This window comes from Chiloscyllium plagiosum, chromosome 13, assembly GCF_004010195.1.
Source record: "Chiloscyllium plagiosum isolate BGI_BamShark_2017 chromosome 13, ASM401019v2, whole genome shotgun sequence".
In the NCBI taxonomy this organism is placed as follows: domain Eukaryota; kingdom Metazoa; phylum Chordata; class Chondrichthyes; order Orectolobiformes; family Hemiscylliidae; genus Chiloscyllium; species Chiloscyllium plagiosum.
This window is the reverse complement of record NC_057722.1, coordinates 11936117-11955166: the sequence shown is the minus strand read 5'-3', so window position 1 is coordinate 11955166 and position 19050 is coordinate 11936117. Positions and strand designations below refer to the sequence as shown.

Genomic DNA, 19050 nt, shown 5'->3' with positions numbered 1-19050 from the left:
GCCAGTGTTCATTGCTCATCCTGAAATGCCCTAGAGGGCAGTTAAGAGTCAACCAATTTGTTGGAGTCACATGTAGGCCAGACCAGGTAAGGATGGCAGTTTCCTTCCCTAAAGGTCATTAATGAACCAGATGGGTTTTTCCAACAACCAATTCATAGTCATCATCAGACTCTTAGTTGCAGATTTCATTTCTTTATATTGAATTCAAGTTCCATCACCTACCGAGGCAGGATTCGAACCCGGCTCCTTGTAACATTCCTGGGTTAACATCCAGTGATAATACCAGTGGCAGATCACCTTCCTTTCTTTGTGGAGAGAACACAGAATCATCGTTTTGGGTCCAGGGACCCTTCTGGACATTCCGAAAATCCCTGTTTGTTGTCCAGAACTAGTTGGTTTTCCAGGACTCCTGTGCCGCATTGACATCCAGGGATGTGTGGGGGATGTGTGGATGTGTTCAATAACAAAATTAAAGCTGACTGCCCCTGAAAATTGAGTGAAATGAATCATGGTCACCAGCATATAAGGTCAAGAGCCTCATTTGTTAAAGTGAAAGCATATTTGCTTCTATTATATGTTGAAATAAGTGGCTTGCTGGTGTTACATGATATTGTCTGACTGAAGTGTTGCTTTAAGAACAGGTGGCCGGGTGGGAGGGCAGATAGCCAGCGCAGTGCTGTGTGCCTGGAGAGGATAAATATAGCTCAACACAGCAGGAACATGACAGCCTGCGTGAAGACACAATAACCCACACTCGCCTCCTGAGCCCAGCTCCGTTCCTGTGCAAACCTTCTGTGTTACTCTGAATCAAACCTTCATTTGGTGAGGAAATCCAATTGGGTGTGTCTCTAATATTTCCAAGAAGAGCTTGGGTAAGTTTCACCTTTTGAGTTCAAGGGGAGACAAGAGCAATTGGTAAAGGTTAAATAGTCATGCTGCACTGTTTGTGTGAGAGATCTCAAAATATAACTGCTCACTCAGAGAGCAGAATATTTTGGAGGTTTTGTTAGCCGTCATTATCATTTGAGCAGATGCCGAGAGTTAACAGTAACTCAGGCCCAAGTGTTGGAGTGGTGTTTTCCCTCCTCCTGCTGATCACGATTTTGTTCCTGTTGACTCAATTTCTTCTCTGTTTAATCTGCCTTGAATCTTAATGCTTCCCTGAAACTGACTGCAGACCAACTAGTAGGGCGCAATGTGAGGCAGGGTGTACTCAGGAGATTTTGTTGCAGATTTTCTTAGACAGGACGTTGTCTGTGACAGGACACTCTCTCACAACCTGTGATAGGGTGATCTCTGTATGACAGGACTCTATGTGACAGGCTTACCCAGTTATCATTGTTGTATAAGTGACAAATTATGGAACAATGCCTTGAAACATGACCGTTTTACTGGTCACTGTGGCACCATCTGCCCTCTTGGGCATTATGTAGAGGCCTAATTTTCAGATGTGATCTCTCCCTTGGTAGTTATTTAACCGCATGAAGCATCACAACTGAGCCTGGCCTCATACAGCATGCGTTGTGAAGTGGGTCAGCTGGACACATAGCAGGGGCAGCCATTGGATCCAGAATCTGGGGTCTTTGAGTTCAAATATAAGAGAAAAATTGCATTGATGTAATGCCTTTCATAACCACATTGCTTCACAGTCAGTGAAGTCTTTTTGGAGGGTTGTCTGAGAAGTGGCAGATGGAGTTTAATTCAGATAAATGCGAGGTGCTGCATTTTGGGAAAGAAAATCTTAACAGGACTTATACACTTAATGGTAAGGTCCTAGGGAGTGGTGCTGAACAAAGAGACCTTGGAGTGCAGGTTCACAGCTCCCTGAAAGTGGAGTCACAGGTAGATAGGATTGGTGAAGAAGGCGTTTGGTATGCTTTCCTTTATTGGTCAGAGTATTGAGTACAGGAATTGGGAGGTCATGTTGCAGTTGTACAGGACATTGGTTAGGGCACTGTTGGAATATTGCGTGCAATTCTGGTCTCCATCCTATCGGAAAGATTTTGTGAAACTTGAAAGGGCTCAGAAAAGATTTACAAGGACGTTGCCAGGGTTGGAGGATTTGAGCTATAGGGAGAGGCTGAACAGGCTGGGGCTGATTTCCCTGAAGCCTCAGAGGCTGAGGAGTAACCTTATAGAGATTTACAAAATTATGAGGGGCATGGATAGGGTAAATAGTCGAAAGTCCAGAACTAGAGGGCATAGGTTTAGGGTGAGAGGGGAAAGATATAAAAGAGACCTAAGGGGCAACCTTTTCACACAGAGGGTGGGACGTGTATGGAATGAGCTGCCAGAGGAAGTGGTGGAGGCTGGTACAATTGCAACATTTAAACGACGTCTGGATGGGTATATGAATAGGAAGAGTTTGGAGGGATATGGGCCGGATGCTGGCAGGTGGGGCTAGATTGGGTTGGGATATCTGGTTGGCATGGACAGGTTGACCGAAGGGTCTGTTTCCATGCTATACATCTCTATGACTCTGTGACTCTATATTGTAACAATACCACTGAAACAGTTCACAGCAAGCTCCCGGAAAACATAGATATGGTAATAAGCAGACTATCTGTTCAAACGATTGCTATCTTGGGGTATATTTTTGTTACTATGGGGCATCCCCTTGCGCTTAATCTATATGGTGCCTTACAACACTCTCCACCACCTGATTGCTAACATTGTCAATCTTGCAATTATCATTGAATCATACATTACAGGTGGGCCCACTGAGGCTGTGTTGCCAATACCGCCACTAGTCCCTCTGTGCAATCCCTCAGGCACACTGCACTAGCAGCCTGCAGTGGTGCCTCAGCAGAAACCAGCTCAACTGAGTTTGCACGTTCTCCCCATGTCTGCGTGGCTTTCCTCCAGGTGCTCCGGTTTCCACCCACAGTCCAAAGTTGTGCAGGTCAGGTGGATTGGCCATGGGAATTGCAGGGTTACAGGGACAGGGTGAGGTTGTGGGTCTAGGTGGGATGCTTTTCAGAGTGTGACTCCATGGGCCAAATGGTCTGCTTCCACACCGTAGACTTTTTATAGTTCTATGGCGGAGACTGGGACCTCCAAAAGTGGGGCAAGCCAATATAAGGGATATTGATAAGATAGGTGGCCAAAGATGTGCAGGTCAGGTGGATTGGCCACGGGAAACCTGGAGTTACGGGATAGGGTGGGATGCTCTTCGGAGGGTTGTTGTGAATGAGATGGGCCAAATAGTCCGCTTCTGCACTTTAGGGATTCTATGAGTCTATGAATATCCTTGGACTGTAACTGAAACATACATATCTCTGCCCCAGGATCACACCTTATCTGCAAACGCCGTGTCCGTGGTCCAGTGGAGTGGGAATGGTGCGGAACGTGGATGACCTGGATTTCTGCCTGGCCTCGCACCCGCAGAGCGTGTTGGAGGGGCTGCGGGCGCTGCGCTCCAATCCCAAGCTCTCAGATGTCACCCTCCTGGTGGGCGGCCGAGAGTTCCCGTGCCACCGCAGCGTGCTGGCCCTCTGCAGCGTCTACTTCCATGCCATGTTCAGCGGGGAGTTTGTCGAGAGCATCTCAGCGAGAGTGGAGCTGAAGGAATTGGAGCCTGCTGCCGTAGAGAGCCTGATCGAATTCGCCTACACAGGCAAGTTGACCATCAACCAGCAGAACGTGGAATCCCTGACCCAGACCGCCAACCTGCTGCAGTTCAGCAGTGTCCAGAAAGTGTGCAGCCGCTATCTCCAGCACCAGATCGACCCTACCAACTGCCTGGGAATCTATGAGCTCGGTGAGCTGTATGGCTGTCCGGAGGTCATTGCCAAAGCCCGCTCCTTCCTCCTGGAAAACTTTGAGGCAGTGTCCCAAAGTGAGGAGTTCCTCCTGCTGGGCAGCGAGAGGCTGCTGGGCTACCTCGGTGCAGAGTTGCTACAGATCCAAGAGGAGCAGTCCCTGGTGCAGGCTCTCCTCCGCTGGATCCGACACGACGAGGCGCAGAGGAGTCGCCTGCTTCCCGAACTCTTCGAGCTGGTCCACCTGCCCCTGCTCTCCGTGGAATATCTGAGAGACCAGCTTCTGCCTGACAAGCTCATCCAGGAGTGCGAGCCCTGCAGGAGGCAGATAGAGGGCTTTCGCAGCAAGGTATGTGCCTCTCAGTGGTGGCTGGCTGTGATTCAACTGGGAAAACAGAAACAGCTCAGTGGGGAATGGTCAAAACATTGAATAATGGGCTATCCCAATATGTGGCTGATTGCAAATCCATTTTCTGCCCTTCATAAATCTGAGCTCATCCAAAGTCCTGCCTGTTTGCTCATTCATACTAAGTGCTGTTCACCCCGTTCTACAAAAAAACTATATTCTAGTTGACCTGTTCAGTGATATTATTGCACTCTTCTGGAATAGGTGGGACTTAGAACCCAGTCCTCCTGGTCCAGAGGTACAGTACTATCACTACATTCATTGTTGTACATTGGCTCCCTGTTTGGCATCATTTCAATTTTTATAAATGTCACCTTTGATCCTGTATCCCTCCTTGGCCTGGTCTCTCCCGATCTCTGATAGATTCCTGAAGTTTTACAACCACCAGGGCATCCACGTATTTCCCATTCTGATCCCTTAAATTTGAAGATCCCCAATGCCCTCACTAACCCCTTCCCTCCCACCTTTGTCCTTTTTAATGCTCATTAGTCATCCGCCCTTTAATCTCCTCGTGTCACTTTGTATCAAATTTTGTTTATGTCATGTTCCCATTAAGAACCTTGGAATGTCTTCCTGTTTTTGCTGCATGAAGATAGGTTCTTGTTCGCTGGTTTGGGGTGACAAACTAAAATTTTATTGAAGAGTTCAAGTGTTCTTTTTATCAAATTGTAATGAATACCTAACAGTGAGCTATAGGCTGTGTCATCAAACTTACTCATCTGAATGGTTTATATGTGACTGGTGGATATTTGAGAATGAATTAAAGGGTAAAGTCTGGGTGGTTTATGTGTAAAGAATTGATACCTAATGTTTACTTAGAGGTCGGAATCTAATCAAGTTACTTTTACAATGATTCTCAGTCACTGGAGTTTTGTTCTGATAGGTTTTGGTGATCCCTAAATAATTCTTCCTGCAATTACATTTTATTTTGCTATATCTGGTTTTAGCAGATGAGTAACTTTTTAGATTGTTTTGGATAGATCGTGTCAGATGAGAGGGAGGAATGAACAGTTTGTGCTATTAAATTACAATAAATGTTGTGTAATGTGCTGGAAGTATCTTGAAATTATATACTTGTGCCTAGCACATGACTGGCCAGATATTTACTTGCAAAAATCATTAGACTAGCCTGCAGGGAATACAAATTCAGCCAGCAGCTAGAAGAGGCTTGCAATGACAGAACTGTGCTTCCATGTAAGTTAGAGTTTCATCCTCAATCCAATTTTGGATAGGCTATCAGAGGGCAAGAGATGAGAGATTGTGTGATTCTAGTCACAACAATCTCAAAATCTCCCCGCCCCCGTGGCCCTTCCCCAACTCCTGCTGGGACCACCTACCTGCTAGATGCAAATGACTGTGGAGGATGGCAGAGAGGGGTTGGAATATAGGTTACTGCCACATTTCTCACTTGTCTGACACTGGTTTCTTGTCCTCGGGACTATCAGGTGAACTGTGGCCTTATGGGAAGAGTTACACTCATGTCAACGGGATAGCGAGGGTGCCGTGACAGCCTGCTTCTCCTTTGATTGCTTGCCTTCAGGAAGCCTCAGCCTTGGTTCCAGCCTCATCCATTAATCCTGGAAAAGCCTTTTGGAGCCTTTTTGTGGTCTTTTTGATGCTGCTTTTCATTTCTTCAAGTGGTAGAGTCCTACAATGGTCTAGAATCTGGGAACCTGGGTAAGGTCATGGCTGAATCAGGGACATGGCAGAAATAGGAAGGACCAACCCTGATTGTCAGACAGAAGTCCCACTTATCAGAATCTAATGAAATTAGATTCATCTCTGTTCATCTAACCCCTCCAATATATCTTTCTATTCCTTCCTTCCTCATAAAGTCATATTGTCACACAGCACAGAAACAGACCCTTCCATCCAACCAGTCCATGTCAGATGTAATCCCAAACTAAACTTAGTCCTATCTGCCTGCTCCTGGCCCATATCCCTCCAAACCTTTCCTTTTCATGTTTCTGTCCGAATGTCTTTTAAACATTGTAATTGTACCCCCATCCACCACTTCCTCAGGAAGTTCATTCCACACACGAACCACCGTCTATGTAAAAAAGCTGCCTCTTACGTCTTTGTTAAATTTCCCTCCTCTCACCTTCAAAATGTGCCCCCTTGTCTTGAAATACCCCATCCTAGGGAAAAGACAACTACCACTAACTCTATCTATACCTCTTATTATTTTGTAAACTTCTATCAGATCGCCTCTCAACCTCTTATGTTCTAATGAAAAAAGTCCCGGCCTATCCAGCATTTCTTTATAACACTGGGCAACTTCATGGTAAACCTCTTCTGAACCCTCTCCAGCTCGAAAATATCCTATAGTTGGACGAGCAGAACCGGACACAGTATTCCAGAAGAGACCTCATTAATGCCCTATATAACCTCAACATGTCTTCCCAACTCCTATACATAAAGGATGTGCTTATAAAAGTTTCCTTGAATGCGCCTATTGAATGTATGTCAGTCACTCCAGTCATAGTGAGTACCACATTCTAACCATTCTCTTGTTAAAGAGGTCCCACAGAATTCCATGTTCTATCTTATATTGATGGTACTTAGGTCAGGTCTTGCCTTCTCTACTTGTACTTTATCAAATCCTTTCATCATCATGAAGACTTTTATCAGGGCACCCCCTCACAGTTTTTGTTTCAATGGAAAAAAAGCTGTATTCTCTCCAATTCTGCTTGAGTGATAGAATCTCTTCACACTAGTATTCTCTTTGGAAATTTTATTTACATCTTCCTGGGTACCTCTATAACCACTTTATTTTATGGAGAGCAGAATTGTTCAGAGTATTTCAAGTTCGATCTGACCCATATTCTTTACAACTTTAACATAAGCTCCCTTTCTATTTTTCTAGAAATTATTCCCAGTGGTTTGTTTGCTCTTTTACAAGTCTTCTAAATCTGTGTTGTGACTTGTAATAATGAGTTTAACTACATCTCCAGGTCCCTTCATCCGTCTGGCACATTGAGACACCAATGTCCTCATTCATCCTACCACTACCTTACACTTAGCTATATTGAAGTCATTGCCAAGGAAGTCCATTTCTCAATTACATGTTTATTAATGTCCTTCTGTGTTTATGATGAGCACATATTTTTTAACATTAATCATTGGACATCAATGGAAGCATCAACCCTGGGTGACATTTTATTCCTGGCTCCCTGTCCTAAAGATACTAGCTACAGATTATACTGTCATGATTCTTTTCCACAACCCACTCGTGGTGAAGGTATTACTATTGCTAATCTGTTGTGAAAGTCAAAGTTTTCTCACTGATGTTTCTATAATCATTTGCACATTTGCCATGTGCTTTCAATCTGAAGCTCATTTTACCTTCTTCCAATTTTAAATAGAAGTTAAGCAGAAAGGTAATGTGCCGTTGGGAAACTGTCTAACTAAGTTACTGAGGTTAATCAGGAGAATCCCTGAGGGAATACCTGCTACCTGACTCTCGGGGAGTTTTGGTCAGTATATTAGAAACTGACTTGCAACTGCTCTGCTGGAATTACCTTGTGTAACTCCCACCCCCTCTGCACTATCTTTGTTAGATTGTCTTTAGAGGCCCTGCACTGTGTGAAGCCCTCCTGTCCTTTCTACTCTATTTAAAGTGCTCCTTAACACCCGCCTCTGTGACCACATTTTTTCATGGTCACATATTGCCCTCTCCTTTGGCTCTGTGTTTTAATATATTTCTGTGAAACATCTTGTTTTTTTTTTAAAATAGTGCCATATAAATGCATATTATTGTTGTTCTGAAGAGGACTAAGAGATCAAGTATCTGGAACATAGGATCATCATGCAAGCATTGTGAAGCACATAACCGTTTCGACCTGAAATTGAGAGAATATGGTCCTCAAGTTAAAGGAAGAGAAAATTGATTACACTAAGACATAGCCTGATGGAATAAACGTTCCAGAATAACTTGATAATTACCAATTTGAAAAGCAAACAATGCGTGAGAAATCTTGTTAGTTGTGTCCAAGTAGACAGTGGAGCTTTCGGAGATTGTAGGGGATAGAAATGTCCTTAGTTGTGAATAAAATTAAATATCAGAAGAGTCTAGGGTAGAAACAAGTCTAAAAAACAATTTGATTGAGTATTATAAATAAAGAGCCAGGAATCTCTTGGAAATGATCCCTGCCTTCCAGTAAAAGTATAACAGTGTCCCACGTTTGGTGAAGTCATGGTGGAAATGTGGGAGCAACTGAAAGGATTTTACTCAGGGAAGTGTATTTGTGAGCATCAAGACCATGGTATTTTTGGAGAACAAGGATGGGAGGAGGAGAGATTGCATGTGGGAGAGAGATCCTGGACCGGAGAGGTCAGACACTAACGACAGTATCTCTATTATTTTCAACGCTCCCATCTCCCATACAGTCAGATTAGAAGTGGAATTGTTAGTATGCAAAAAAACTGCATTTGGAACTGTCTTAATTATGGCATCTAGGAGAAAATGGGTCTAATGGGAGAAGCAGGGAGGAGTGTGGATTTAGGATGGAGGGGTGGTGCAGGAAGTTAACCCTGACAGTAGATTTTCAAGACCAGTGATCTTGTTTTACTTGATCCACAAACAGTGCCTTGGAAATAATGTACCTGCTGAATTTGACTGTTTGAGACACTCAGTTGCTGGGTTGCCTGCACACCCTGGAAACTCTATACCAAAGACATTAACTTGAAAGTATCAGTGAAAGGTCTGGATTCAAGTGTCAAATATCATATACAGATTCACTCTCCAAGACAAATAGTGGAACGTCCCAATATCTGACAGAATTAAAATGGAAACAGACACACTCATTGCCTTTGAGATTAGATTTTATGATTTTAATTTGACCTTTCCTTCCCTGCCCTCCACAACTATTTCCAATTCTCTGTTAAAACTCTCCTCCCCCCATAGTGTTAGGACAGACTTAGTAAAGCTGACCTCTGATAGAGAGATGTGAAAAATGAAAAGAAAGTTATCTATTTACTTCATCACTGACAGTGTCTGGGTAATATGAAGTAGCAATTGAAATTCTAATAAATTAATAGGTTCTGTAAAGACATTCGTGGATTGTACATCTTCAGAGACTGTGCTAAAGCTTTCGTGTACTACAGTCTCACATGAAACTCAATATAACACACATCAGTCTCAGATGCCAAAATATTTATCGCCACCTGAGAAGGAATTAGAATATTGCTGCCTGAGCCAAATTCCCTCAAAAGCCTCCATTACATGATTGAGCTTATAAGAAGCAACTTCACATTGATTGCGTAATCTACTATTTTGGTTGAACTCTAAGCTAGCCAGTCACCAATTAAGTGCAAGTGTTTTGTGTGATATAGTTGCATTTGAAAACCTCACAGTGTCAATGAATGAATATTTATGTTGGAGAATAGCTCTGTAGATGTCAGTGGTTCTTTGAGAGCTCATTCCAAGGAGGCAGGGAAACAACTATAACATGAGAGTGTAAAAAAAAGGTTTGATCCTGTTTTCTCTTGAAGATGTATACTTTCATCATCAGTCACATTACATTATTGTGAATACAGGTTTGGCACCTTCGAAAGGACCATCCTATTATGTGTTTACAAGGTACGGTCCCTGTAGACTGCCCTATAGTTGGCCTCAAAGTACACTGTTCGCCTAAGATGTATTCAATTTGTATTACCAACTGATAGTCAGCTTAAATGGTGTTACTCTTTGTCTTTGACGGTTGTGAGTTCAAGTCACACACCAGGTCTTGAGTTTGTCAGTAGGCTAATGACTCATTGGAGATATCGTCTTTTGGATGAGCTGCCAAATTAAGGCTCAGATGGATGTAAATAGGGAGGCAATTGCCTAGTGTTATTATTACTAGGTCATTAATCCAGAGGCCTAGGTAATGTTCTGGGGACCTGGGTTCGAATCCTGTATTTACAGATAGTAGAATTAGAGTTCAATAAAAATCTGGAGCTAAAAGTCTAATAATGATCATAAAGCAGTTGTTGATTGTTAGAAACAAAATACATGGCTCACCAATGTCCTTTAGGGAAGGAAACTGCCATCCTTACCTGGTCTGGCTTCGCACATGGCTCCAGACCCACAGCAATGTGGCTCACTGTTTACTGCCCTCTGGGCAATTAGGAATGGGCAATAAATATTAAAGAAAAGACCCGTGGTTCTATTTCAGGAACATGAGGGAGCTATGCTAGAGTCAACATTCCACGTGCAGCAAATACAGATTTACTGGTTATTTGTCATATTGTCATATAACACAGATTGTACTCTTGAATGATGATCTGTGCAAGTCCTTCTTACCCTTCCATATAGAAGTTGTACAGAAATTGGAGAGGACGTGGCAATCAAAGTTGAAACAAAAAAACCCTCTTTCAAAGATGACTTCACTGATGTACTTTGATATTTAAAAAGTTTCATTTGTTTCATTAATCTTTTGTGTGGGTGTGAGCCAGTAATTATTTTTTATTCTTTCATGAGGTGCAAGTGTTGCTGGCAAGGCCTGTATTTTTAACCAGCCCAAATCCTGAATAACTGAGTGGCTTGCTCGGCCTTGTCAGAGGGCAGTTTATATTGTTGTGGTATGGAGTTACAGTGTAAATTAAACCTTGGTAAGAATGGCACGTTTCCCTCCCATTAAAGAACCAGATGGGTTTTTACAACAATCAATGATAACCTCATGGTCACCATTACTAAGACTAAGTTAAATTCTACAAGCTGCAATGATGGAATTTTAATTCATATCCCTATGAAGAATGCCAAGAGTATTAGTTAGGGCTAATAGTTTGCTAGTCCAGTAACATTACTCACTAGGCCACCATCTACTCTTGAATATCCCTAATTGCCATTGAGAAGGTAGTGCCAAGTCACCTTTTCGAACAGCTGCAGTCTAAGTGGACTAAGCCCTTGGTACTCCATAACAGACCTGTCTGTTGTGCATCTCCGTGGTGATCAGCATGAGAGAGATTGTACCACAATTTTCAAATATACACAGATTTGATGATTAGTTGCGTTTTCATGTAACCAGTGGTTTGAATTTGTGGGATCAGGTAGGCTAGACTTGGGATTTCTGAGTAACTGTTCAGCAAGATATTAGGAAACTATCTTCTTTAACTAGAAATGTTCAGGAAATCTCTTGAAGAATAGTTAGCTTTTCAGAAATACCAGAAGACATGTTTTGTGAATCTTGAAAATTCAAGAATTTTGGATTCATTTGAATTAAAAGTCAATTATTTTTTTAAAAAAGGTGCATTCACAAAGTTGAAATTTTTATTACTGCATCCTGCAACAAAAAAATACATTCCAATACCTCCACTGTCTCTCTGCATGATCTATACTGTATCTATACTATTAAATCATTCTTGGCTTCTTTATTTATTGAATACATTTCAATTTTTAAAATTTGATATAAAGTTTCATGTAATCCACTTTGTGAGATTTTGGAAGAGTGGAGTAACATCTTATGAAAGTAGCAGATAGTTTTGCAACTGCATTGATGCTAACCTGAGTGTACTGTTCATGTGCCTGGGTACATTCCTTGAAGCTTGTTTCTCGATGTAAGGATAAACACTGTTGCAGAGCTCAGTAACTGGGGTTCAGCCATTAGAGTAATTCAAAATATGACAACAAAAAAAAACACCTAGAAGTAAGTAAGATGAAAAAAAGACCATCAAACTTTGAGTGAGCACAATTGTCTTTGTTTATAATCCCTGGCTTTTCTTGTGTTCTGCTGTTAGACTGAAAAAGAGGGATCTGCTTGGCAAAGACATGACCCTGGCCTCAAAAAGCTGCAGGAGGTCCTGGTGGTGGTTGGAGGACGGGCAATGGATGATTTTGATGATGAAGATGAAGATAACCAGATGCTGTCACAAAATTGTGCTTTTTACAACATCAGGATGAGTGAGTTACACTTTGAGCTTGAATTGTGTGGTGTATGCTAGGCAATGGGCTTCTGTAGTGCGGTGTGTTTGTGACTGTGACTGCTTTAGTCTGTTAGATATAGGAATTATGGTGAATGATGCTGGATTCAAATAATGGGACCAGTTAATGTATTGTGTGCTTGGCGTTGGGACTAAGTTGTGTTTTAGACACTGGGATGTCACTTTTTATGATGCAATATTTTAGATATTGATGAGGGCGTTGTTTTCCAGCTATTCATAGAATCTCACAGAAGCATATAAAATCCTGATAGGACTGGACAGGCTAGAGGTGGGACAAATGTTCCTGATGTTGGGGAAGTCAAGAACTGGGGATCACAGTCTGAGAATAAGGGGTAAGGCATTCAGGACTGAGATGAGGAAGAACGTCTTTATTCAGAGAGTTGTGGACCTGTGGAATTCTCTTCCACAGGAAGCTGTTGGGGCCAGTTCATTAAATATATTCAGTAAGGTGTTCCACAAGGTTTCTCATGGTAAACTGGTCAGCAAGAGTAGATCACATGGAATATAGGGGGAATTAGCCATTTGGATTCAGAAATCGTGGGGAAAGTCAAGAAATAACTGACTTTTAATTCAAAGCCTTCTACCTGGCTTGAAGATAGAAAACAGAGAGTGTTGGTAGAGGGTTGATTGTCAGACTGGAGGCCTGTGCCAAAAGGATTGGTGCTGGGTTCACTGATGTTCATCATTTATATAAATGACTTGGATGTGAACAAAGGAGGAAGGGTTAGTAGGTTTGTAGATGACACCAAACTTGGAGGTGTAGTGGACAGCGAAGAAGGTTACCTCAGAGTGGAACGGGATCTTGATCAGATAGGCCAATGGGCCGAGAAGTGGCTGATGGAGATTTATTTGGATAAATGTGAGGCGCTGTATTTTGGAAAGGCAAGACAGAGCAGGACTTATACACTTAATGATATAGTCCTGGGTAGTGTTGCTGAACAAAGAGACCTTGGAGTGCAGGTTCATCGTTCCTTGAAAGTGGAGTCTTGGTAGGTAGGACAGTAAAGAAAGCATTTGGTAGGCTTGCCTTTACTTGTTAGAGCACTGAGCATAGGAGTTGGGAGGTCATGTTGCGGCTGGATAGGATATTGGTTAGGCCACTTTTGGAATACTGTGTTCAATTCTGGTCTCCCTGCTATAGGAAGGGTGTTGTGAAACTTGAAAGAGTTCAGAAAACATTTACAAGGATGTTGCCAGTTTGGCAGGTTTAAGCTATGGAGCTGATTAGGCTGGGGCTATTTTCCCTGGAGTGTCAGAGGCTGAAGTGTGACCCTTATAGAAGTTCATAAAATGATGAGGGACTTGCAGCTACCGGTGGGGTGAAATAAACTACCATTCTTCAAGCTTGACTGAAGAGAAAAAAAACAGCTCCTTCCCTTTCATGGATCCAATGGCTTCTCCTTCAAACCCTCTTACCCTAAGCAACAGTGTAAAAACAAATCAAAATGAGTTCCGGTAACTTGCTTTTAAAAGTTCAGCAACTTCTTCCATTGTCTTTGGTTTAAAACAGTGCTTTTCCCGTTTTAGTCCACAATTCAAAATAAAACGAAAGATGCATGGTCTTGACATTATTTTCTATTGAAGGACAAATTCAATTTCACTTTGGAAAGTTACTACTAAATCTGCTTCCATCGTTCTTTCAGTAAAATGCATTCCAGATAAACAACTCACCGTGTAAAAAGATTGCTCCTCACTAGAAGCCCAAACCAGGTATCAGGTTTTAAGTGAAATGTCAACTGATGGTTGTGTCAGCTTGCTAAATGTAGAAGTGTTTCCTTATAACTAAGAAGTGGCTCATCAAACCTTGTTATTCACAGGCAAACCTCGAATATGTCGAACAGTAAATCTGAGCTCCTGACTCAGAGAAATTCTTTGAAACAGTTTTGAGAAACCCATTGAGGGAACACTTCCAAAAGTGTCCCAAGACAAGACAGCAGGGCATTAGGATTCCAAACAAGTAACCAGGAAATAGTGCTTATGTTTCAGGTTGCAGCTTATCTGGGCAGTTAGGAAAGGAACCTGTGATCTGATTAAGAGGAAAGCACTCAAGGATCTGAGTCTTCAAATTCCCAACTGCCCAGAGCTGCTCATTGTGCCACCTCTTCCATTCAATTTTCAAACAGTTTCTCAACTGCTCCAGGAGATATAATGTAGAATTTTTTTTAAAACGGCCAAATGATTGTTCATTGATACCACTCTGATGGAAGGAATGTGCTGATAATTAATCACCACCAGTCTGCAAACTATACCATTATCGTAAATGCTTTGATTTAATCACCAAATGGTCAAATTGGTTTCCTTTTAATAATGTTATCCAGAATTAGTCATTCACCATGTTTCTTTAACAAACTCAAAATTAACTTATTTATGAAAAACAAAAATATATTCTTTACAGAAGTAGACAAACTGGTTGACAGCACTGAAGAAAGCACCCTATCTGGATGCAGTATGGTATGGTTTAGCAATTGCTCTTCCCAAGACTGAAATAAACTACAGAGAGTTGTGAACAGAGCCTAGTTCATCACTCAAACCAGCCATGCATCCATTGACTTCATCTATATTTCCCTTGCATTGGGAAAGCAACAAACATAATCAAAAACCCCTTCCACACCAATTATATTCTCTTCCACTCTGCTTCTGGGCAGAAGATATAAAAGTTTGTATACATATATGATCAGATTCAGAGAAGTGTTTTTTGGGAAAGGCTAATACAACAAGGGAATACACAATAAATTGGATATTGAAACGCATAGAGCAGCTGGAGATACTTAGGAGTGTATGTGCACAGATTACTGAACATAGCTGGACAATGTAGACCAAGTGATCAAGCAAACCTACGGGGTACGTAACTACATTGCCTAAGGCACAGATCACAGGATTTTAGACTTAGATATAGATTTAGGTTTTATGGTCAGGTGTACTCAAGTCTAGGGGTACAAGAGTCAGTGAAAAATGTACAATGTCGCTATTCCTGGCACCATCTTAAGCACAAAGGTACCAAGGTACAAAATCTTAAGGGCTGAAAATGTGTTGCTGGAAAAGCACAGCAGGTCAGGCAGCATCCAAGGAACAGGAGAATCGACGTTTCAGGCATAAGCCCTTCTTCAGGAACCTGAAGAACCTGAAGAAGGGCTTATGCCCGAAACGTCGATTCTCCTGCTCCTTGGATGCTGCCTGACCTGCTGCGCTTTTCCAGCAACACATTTTCAGCTCTGATCTCCAACATCTGCAGTCCTCACTTTCTCCACAAAATCTTAAGGAACAAAAATAGAAGGTAAAAGGAATAAGTTAAAAAGGTCATCACTACAATTCTTTTTAGTATAAAGTAGAAAAAGACATAAAGCTAGAAGTTAAACATTATAGTCCTTTCCTCAGCCACAGGCCTGCAGTCCCTCCACACTGGGCTATCCCGCGCTGGGCATACTCTCACCCGCACTGGCACCCTCTCACCTGCACTGGGCATGATCTCACCTGGACTGGGCATGGTCTCACCCGCACTGGGCATGCTCTTACCAGCATTGGGTATGCTCTCCCCCGCATTGGACACACTCTCCCCCTCGCTGGGTACATTCTCACCCGCAGTGGGCACACTCTCACCTGGACTGGGCACAATCTCACCTGCAGTGGGCATCGTCTCACCCAGACCTGGCACACTCTCACCTGGACTTGGCACACTCTCATCTGGGCTGGGCACACTCTCATCCACAGTGAGCATCGTCTCACCCATGCTGGGCAAAGTCCTACCTGGGCTTGCCAGGCACTACACTGCCGATTGCCAGTTTGCTGGGAGGTTACGCTGGAATGATATAAACACCAGGCTAGCCCATAACTGTGAAATCATTTGCAGCCACCGTACTATAGGAAGGATATGATTCCATGAGAGAGAGTACAGAAGAAATTCATGAGGATGTTGCCTGGACTAGATTAGATTCTCTACAGTGTGGAAACAGGCCCTTCGGCCCAACAAGTCCACACCACCCCTCCAAAGAGAAACCCACCCAAACCCATTCCCCTACCCCATATTTACCCCTGACTAACACATCTAACACTGTGGGCAATTTAGCATGGCCAATTCACCTGATCTGCCTTTGGACTGTGGGAGGAAACCAGAGCACCCAGAGGAAACCACAGGGAGAAGGTGCAAACTCCACACAGACAGGCGGGAATCGAACCCAGGACCCTGGTGCTGTGAGGCAGCAGTGCTAACCACTGAGCCACCATGCCGCCCCACTAGAGACCCTCAGTTATGATAAAAGACTGGAATAGGTGAGAGTTGCTTTCTTTGGAAGAGAGAGGGTTCAGCGGAGACCTAATTAAGTGTAAAACATTGTGAGGGCTCTCTGTGATAGGACAACCTTCTTCCTCTTGATTGAGGAATTCATAACCAAGGGCCTTAGATATTGAGGTGGGATTTGAGGCAGAACCTTTTAACCCAGCAGGTAGAAAGGAGCTGGAACTCTGCCTGAACAGATGCTAGAGGCAGATGCTTTCATACCATCAAAAATAAAGTACTTGGATAAGGACTTGAAGTGCCATAACCTAAAAAGCTATAGGACAAGAGCTGAAAAGTGGAATCAGGTCAGATTGCTGTTCGTACATAAAAAAAACCAAACTGCTTCTTTCCGTGCTCTGGTCTGATTAACGTGCAGGGATGTGAGTGAAGAATCTCCTGCAGCCTCCTGGTTGTGAGGATGGTGATGCTGATAACCCGGTACCTTGTGCCCACAGAGCGCTGGTCTGTCCTTCCTGACTTCCCGGATCACTACAAATGGGGATTCTCCGTCACAGCCTTGAACAATGACATCTACGTTACTGGTGAGATATCTGTCTAAAGAAATGCTCGGGGAAACTTGGGAAAGAAAGAAATAATTTGCACTTGTATATCACCACTTACATCCTCAGGATGCCCCGCATTGTTTCACAGCAAATAAGTTACCTTTAAGTGAGGTCACTGCAGCAGCCAGTTAATGCCAGATGGACCCACAAACATCAATTGGATGAATAATTAATAATTTATTTTTTGGTGATATCAGTTAAAAGGTGCTTTGGATATTGGTGGTACTTCTGAGTGAACAAACAGCACCATACAAACCTGAAAGGAACACATCCCAGCGTGATGTCAGAATGCTAAGAAACATTTACAGATTTCAAGAGGGGAGTTTGTAACATCAAATGGTGGGAGGGTACTCCAGTAGGAAAAATGGCCCAGTATTCACTGAGTTGGAAATACGGTTGTGATTACCCTTTGGATTTCTGGGCAAACTCTCAGGAAATGAAACGTGGCCCTGACCCTAATATTAAATCTGAGCTTTACCATGATAGGAATATTTGATCTGTTCTGTGGAGCATCCACTTACTGTAAAGGATTGGTTTGTTGCTTTATCTGCTGTCTTATGAGATAGAAGGAGCTGGATGTTCAATTCTGAGAATATTGGATAAGTAATTCTTGCCAATGTAGGCAGATCAGGGCATGAACTGGGGATCTCAGGGAGACAAAGTGCAAGAGTCTCTGGGTGACTGGAAGCTGTGAAGTATGAATCATTTAAAAGGGAAAGATTTGGGCCCATACACACAGCCTGATATGGGTCCTGTGTTATCCTATCAGTAAACAGAACTGAGCAGGATGTGGAAACAGTGGGAATCTCAGATAGGTTAATGGTTGGATCTTCCAATTGGCTTCTTGAAATTTGTGATGGGATCATCATCGTTAGGTTATCAATCTCTGTCTTAGGTACCTTCTCTCCCAGGGAATATATGGAATACTGTCAATAAAAGGCTAATGTTTTTAAAAAGCCTTGTTGAAATGTTTGTCACAATTACTTGGTAAATATTCAGCTATTGTCTTTCCAGGAGGTTCCAGAGGCAGCAAGACTGACACATGGTCAACAACCCAAGCTTGGAAATTTCATTCCAAAGAAGGCAGCTGGAAACCCATTGCTCCAATGTTGAAGTCCAGAACCAACCACGGCACAGCAGCTTTAAATGGAGAACTCTATGCTGTTGGAGGTAGCAGGCCAGCGATTGCATTTAGTGTAACGTTATGGGATAAAGTGAACACTCAAATGAAACATTGCGAACACAATGTTTTATTTCATATTGATGTACTCATTAGGCCATCCCAGAACATAAATAAATTTCCAAGTCTATTTCTTCTGGTAGTGAAATGCTGATGTACAAGTTCAGAAAGGCATAGGAAATAGCAGCAGGAGGAGGTCATTCAGACCATTGAGCCATTCAGTAAGAGCATGGCTGATCTGGTTATGGCCTTAACTCCACTTTCCCTTCCATTGCCCCCCCCCCATCTCATGTTTACCCTTGGCTGTCTTGACTCCCTGTCTCGCTCAGCCTTGAATGTGACATTGAATAGTCAGTGACCCAGCCTCTGCTGGTTGCTGGAGAAGAAAATTCCAAGCACTAATGTCCTTCTGAAAGAAGGAATTCCTCCTCACCTCCAAGTTAAGTGGGAGACTCCTTATTTTAAAACTGTTCTAGATTTCCCTCAAATGCGAAATGGTCAAGTGATAGTATTCCCTTCAGAAATCCTTTACAACCTTGAGCCTAGGTTGGCCACTCAAGCTTTTTCCGCTACCTATAATAACTCAAACTGACAGAATTGAAGAAATATTTTTGACTTTCTAGGGGTTGTGTAACTGTGAGAGGTTAGGCATGATCAAGCTCCATGTTCACAAACTGCACTATGTGGGAGTAGTTCAGTGTACATTGTAAAAAGTGGTTCTGGGAAACAAGAGGAAGAATAAGGCAGAAGGTGAGGATGGTTGATCATTTCCCAGTTGATAGAAAGAGGGCGACAGAGGACAGACACCAGAGAACACTTCAGGATTCTGGGTGTTGTTATGGACCAGCCAAACCCCCTCGATGGGGGCATTGTTTGATGGCTTTTGCGGGCGGACAGGGAAGCGGTGTTAGACAGGGTCGGGGGCAGGCGGTGTTGGATGGGAT

At 42.8% G+C, this 19050-nt stretch overlaps 1 protein-coding gene across 1 annotated transcript in view; it reads left to right on the top strand.

The window, feature by feature from the left end:
* The first annotated feature begins 728 nt into the window (after window positions 1-728).
* klhl30 (kelch-like family member 30) overlaps window positions 729-19050 on the top strand; it is a 24987-nt gene continuing 6665 nt past the window's right edge. Inside the window, exons 1-5 of the mRNA XM_043701885.1 lie at window positions 729-872; window positions 3288-4110; window positions 11887-12049; window positions 16819-16905; window positions 17941-18096. Coding sequence (XP_043557820.1) covers window positions 3337-4110; window positions 11887-12049; window positions 16819-16905; window positions 17941-18096 — 1180 coding nt within the window. The 5' untranslated portion in view covers window positions 729-872; window positions 3288-3336. The remainder of the gene's footprint in view (window positions 873-3287; window positions 4111-11886; window positions 12050-16818; window positions 16906-17940; window positions 18097-19050) is intronic.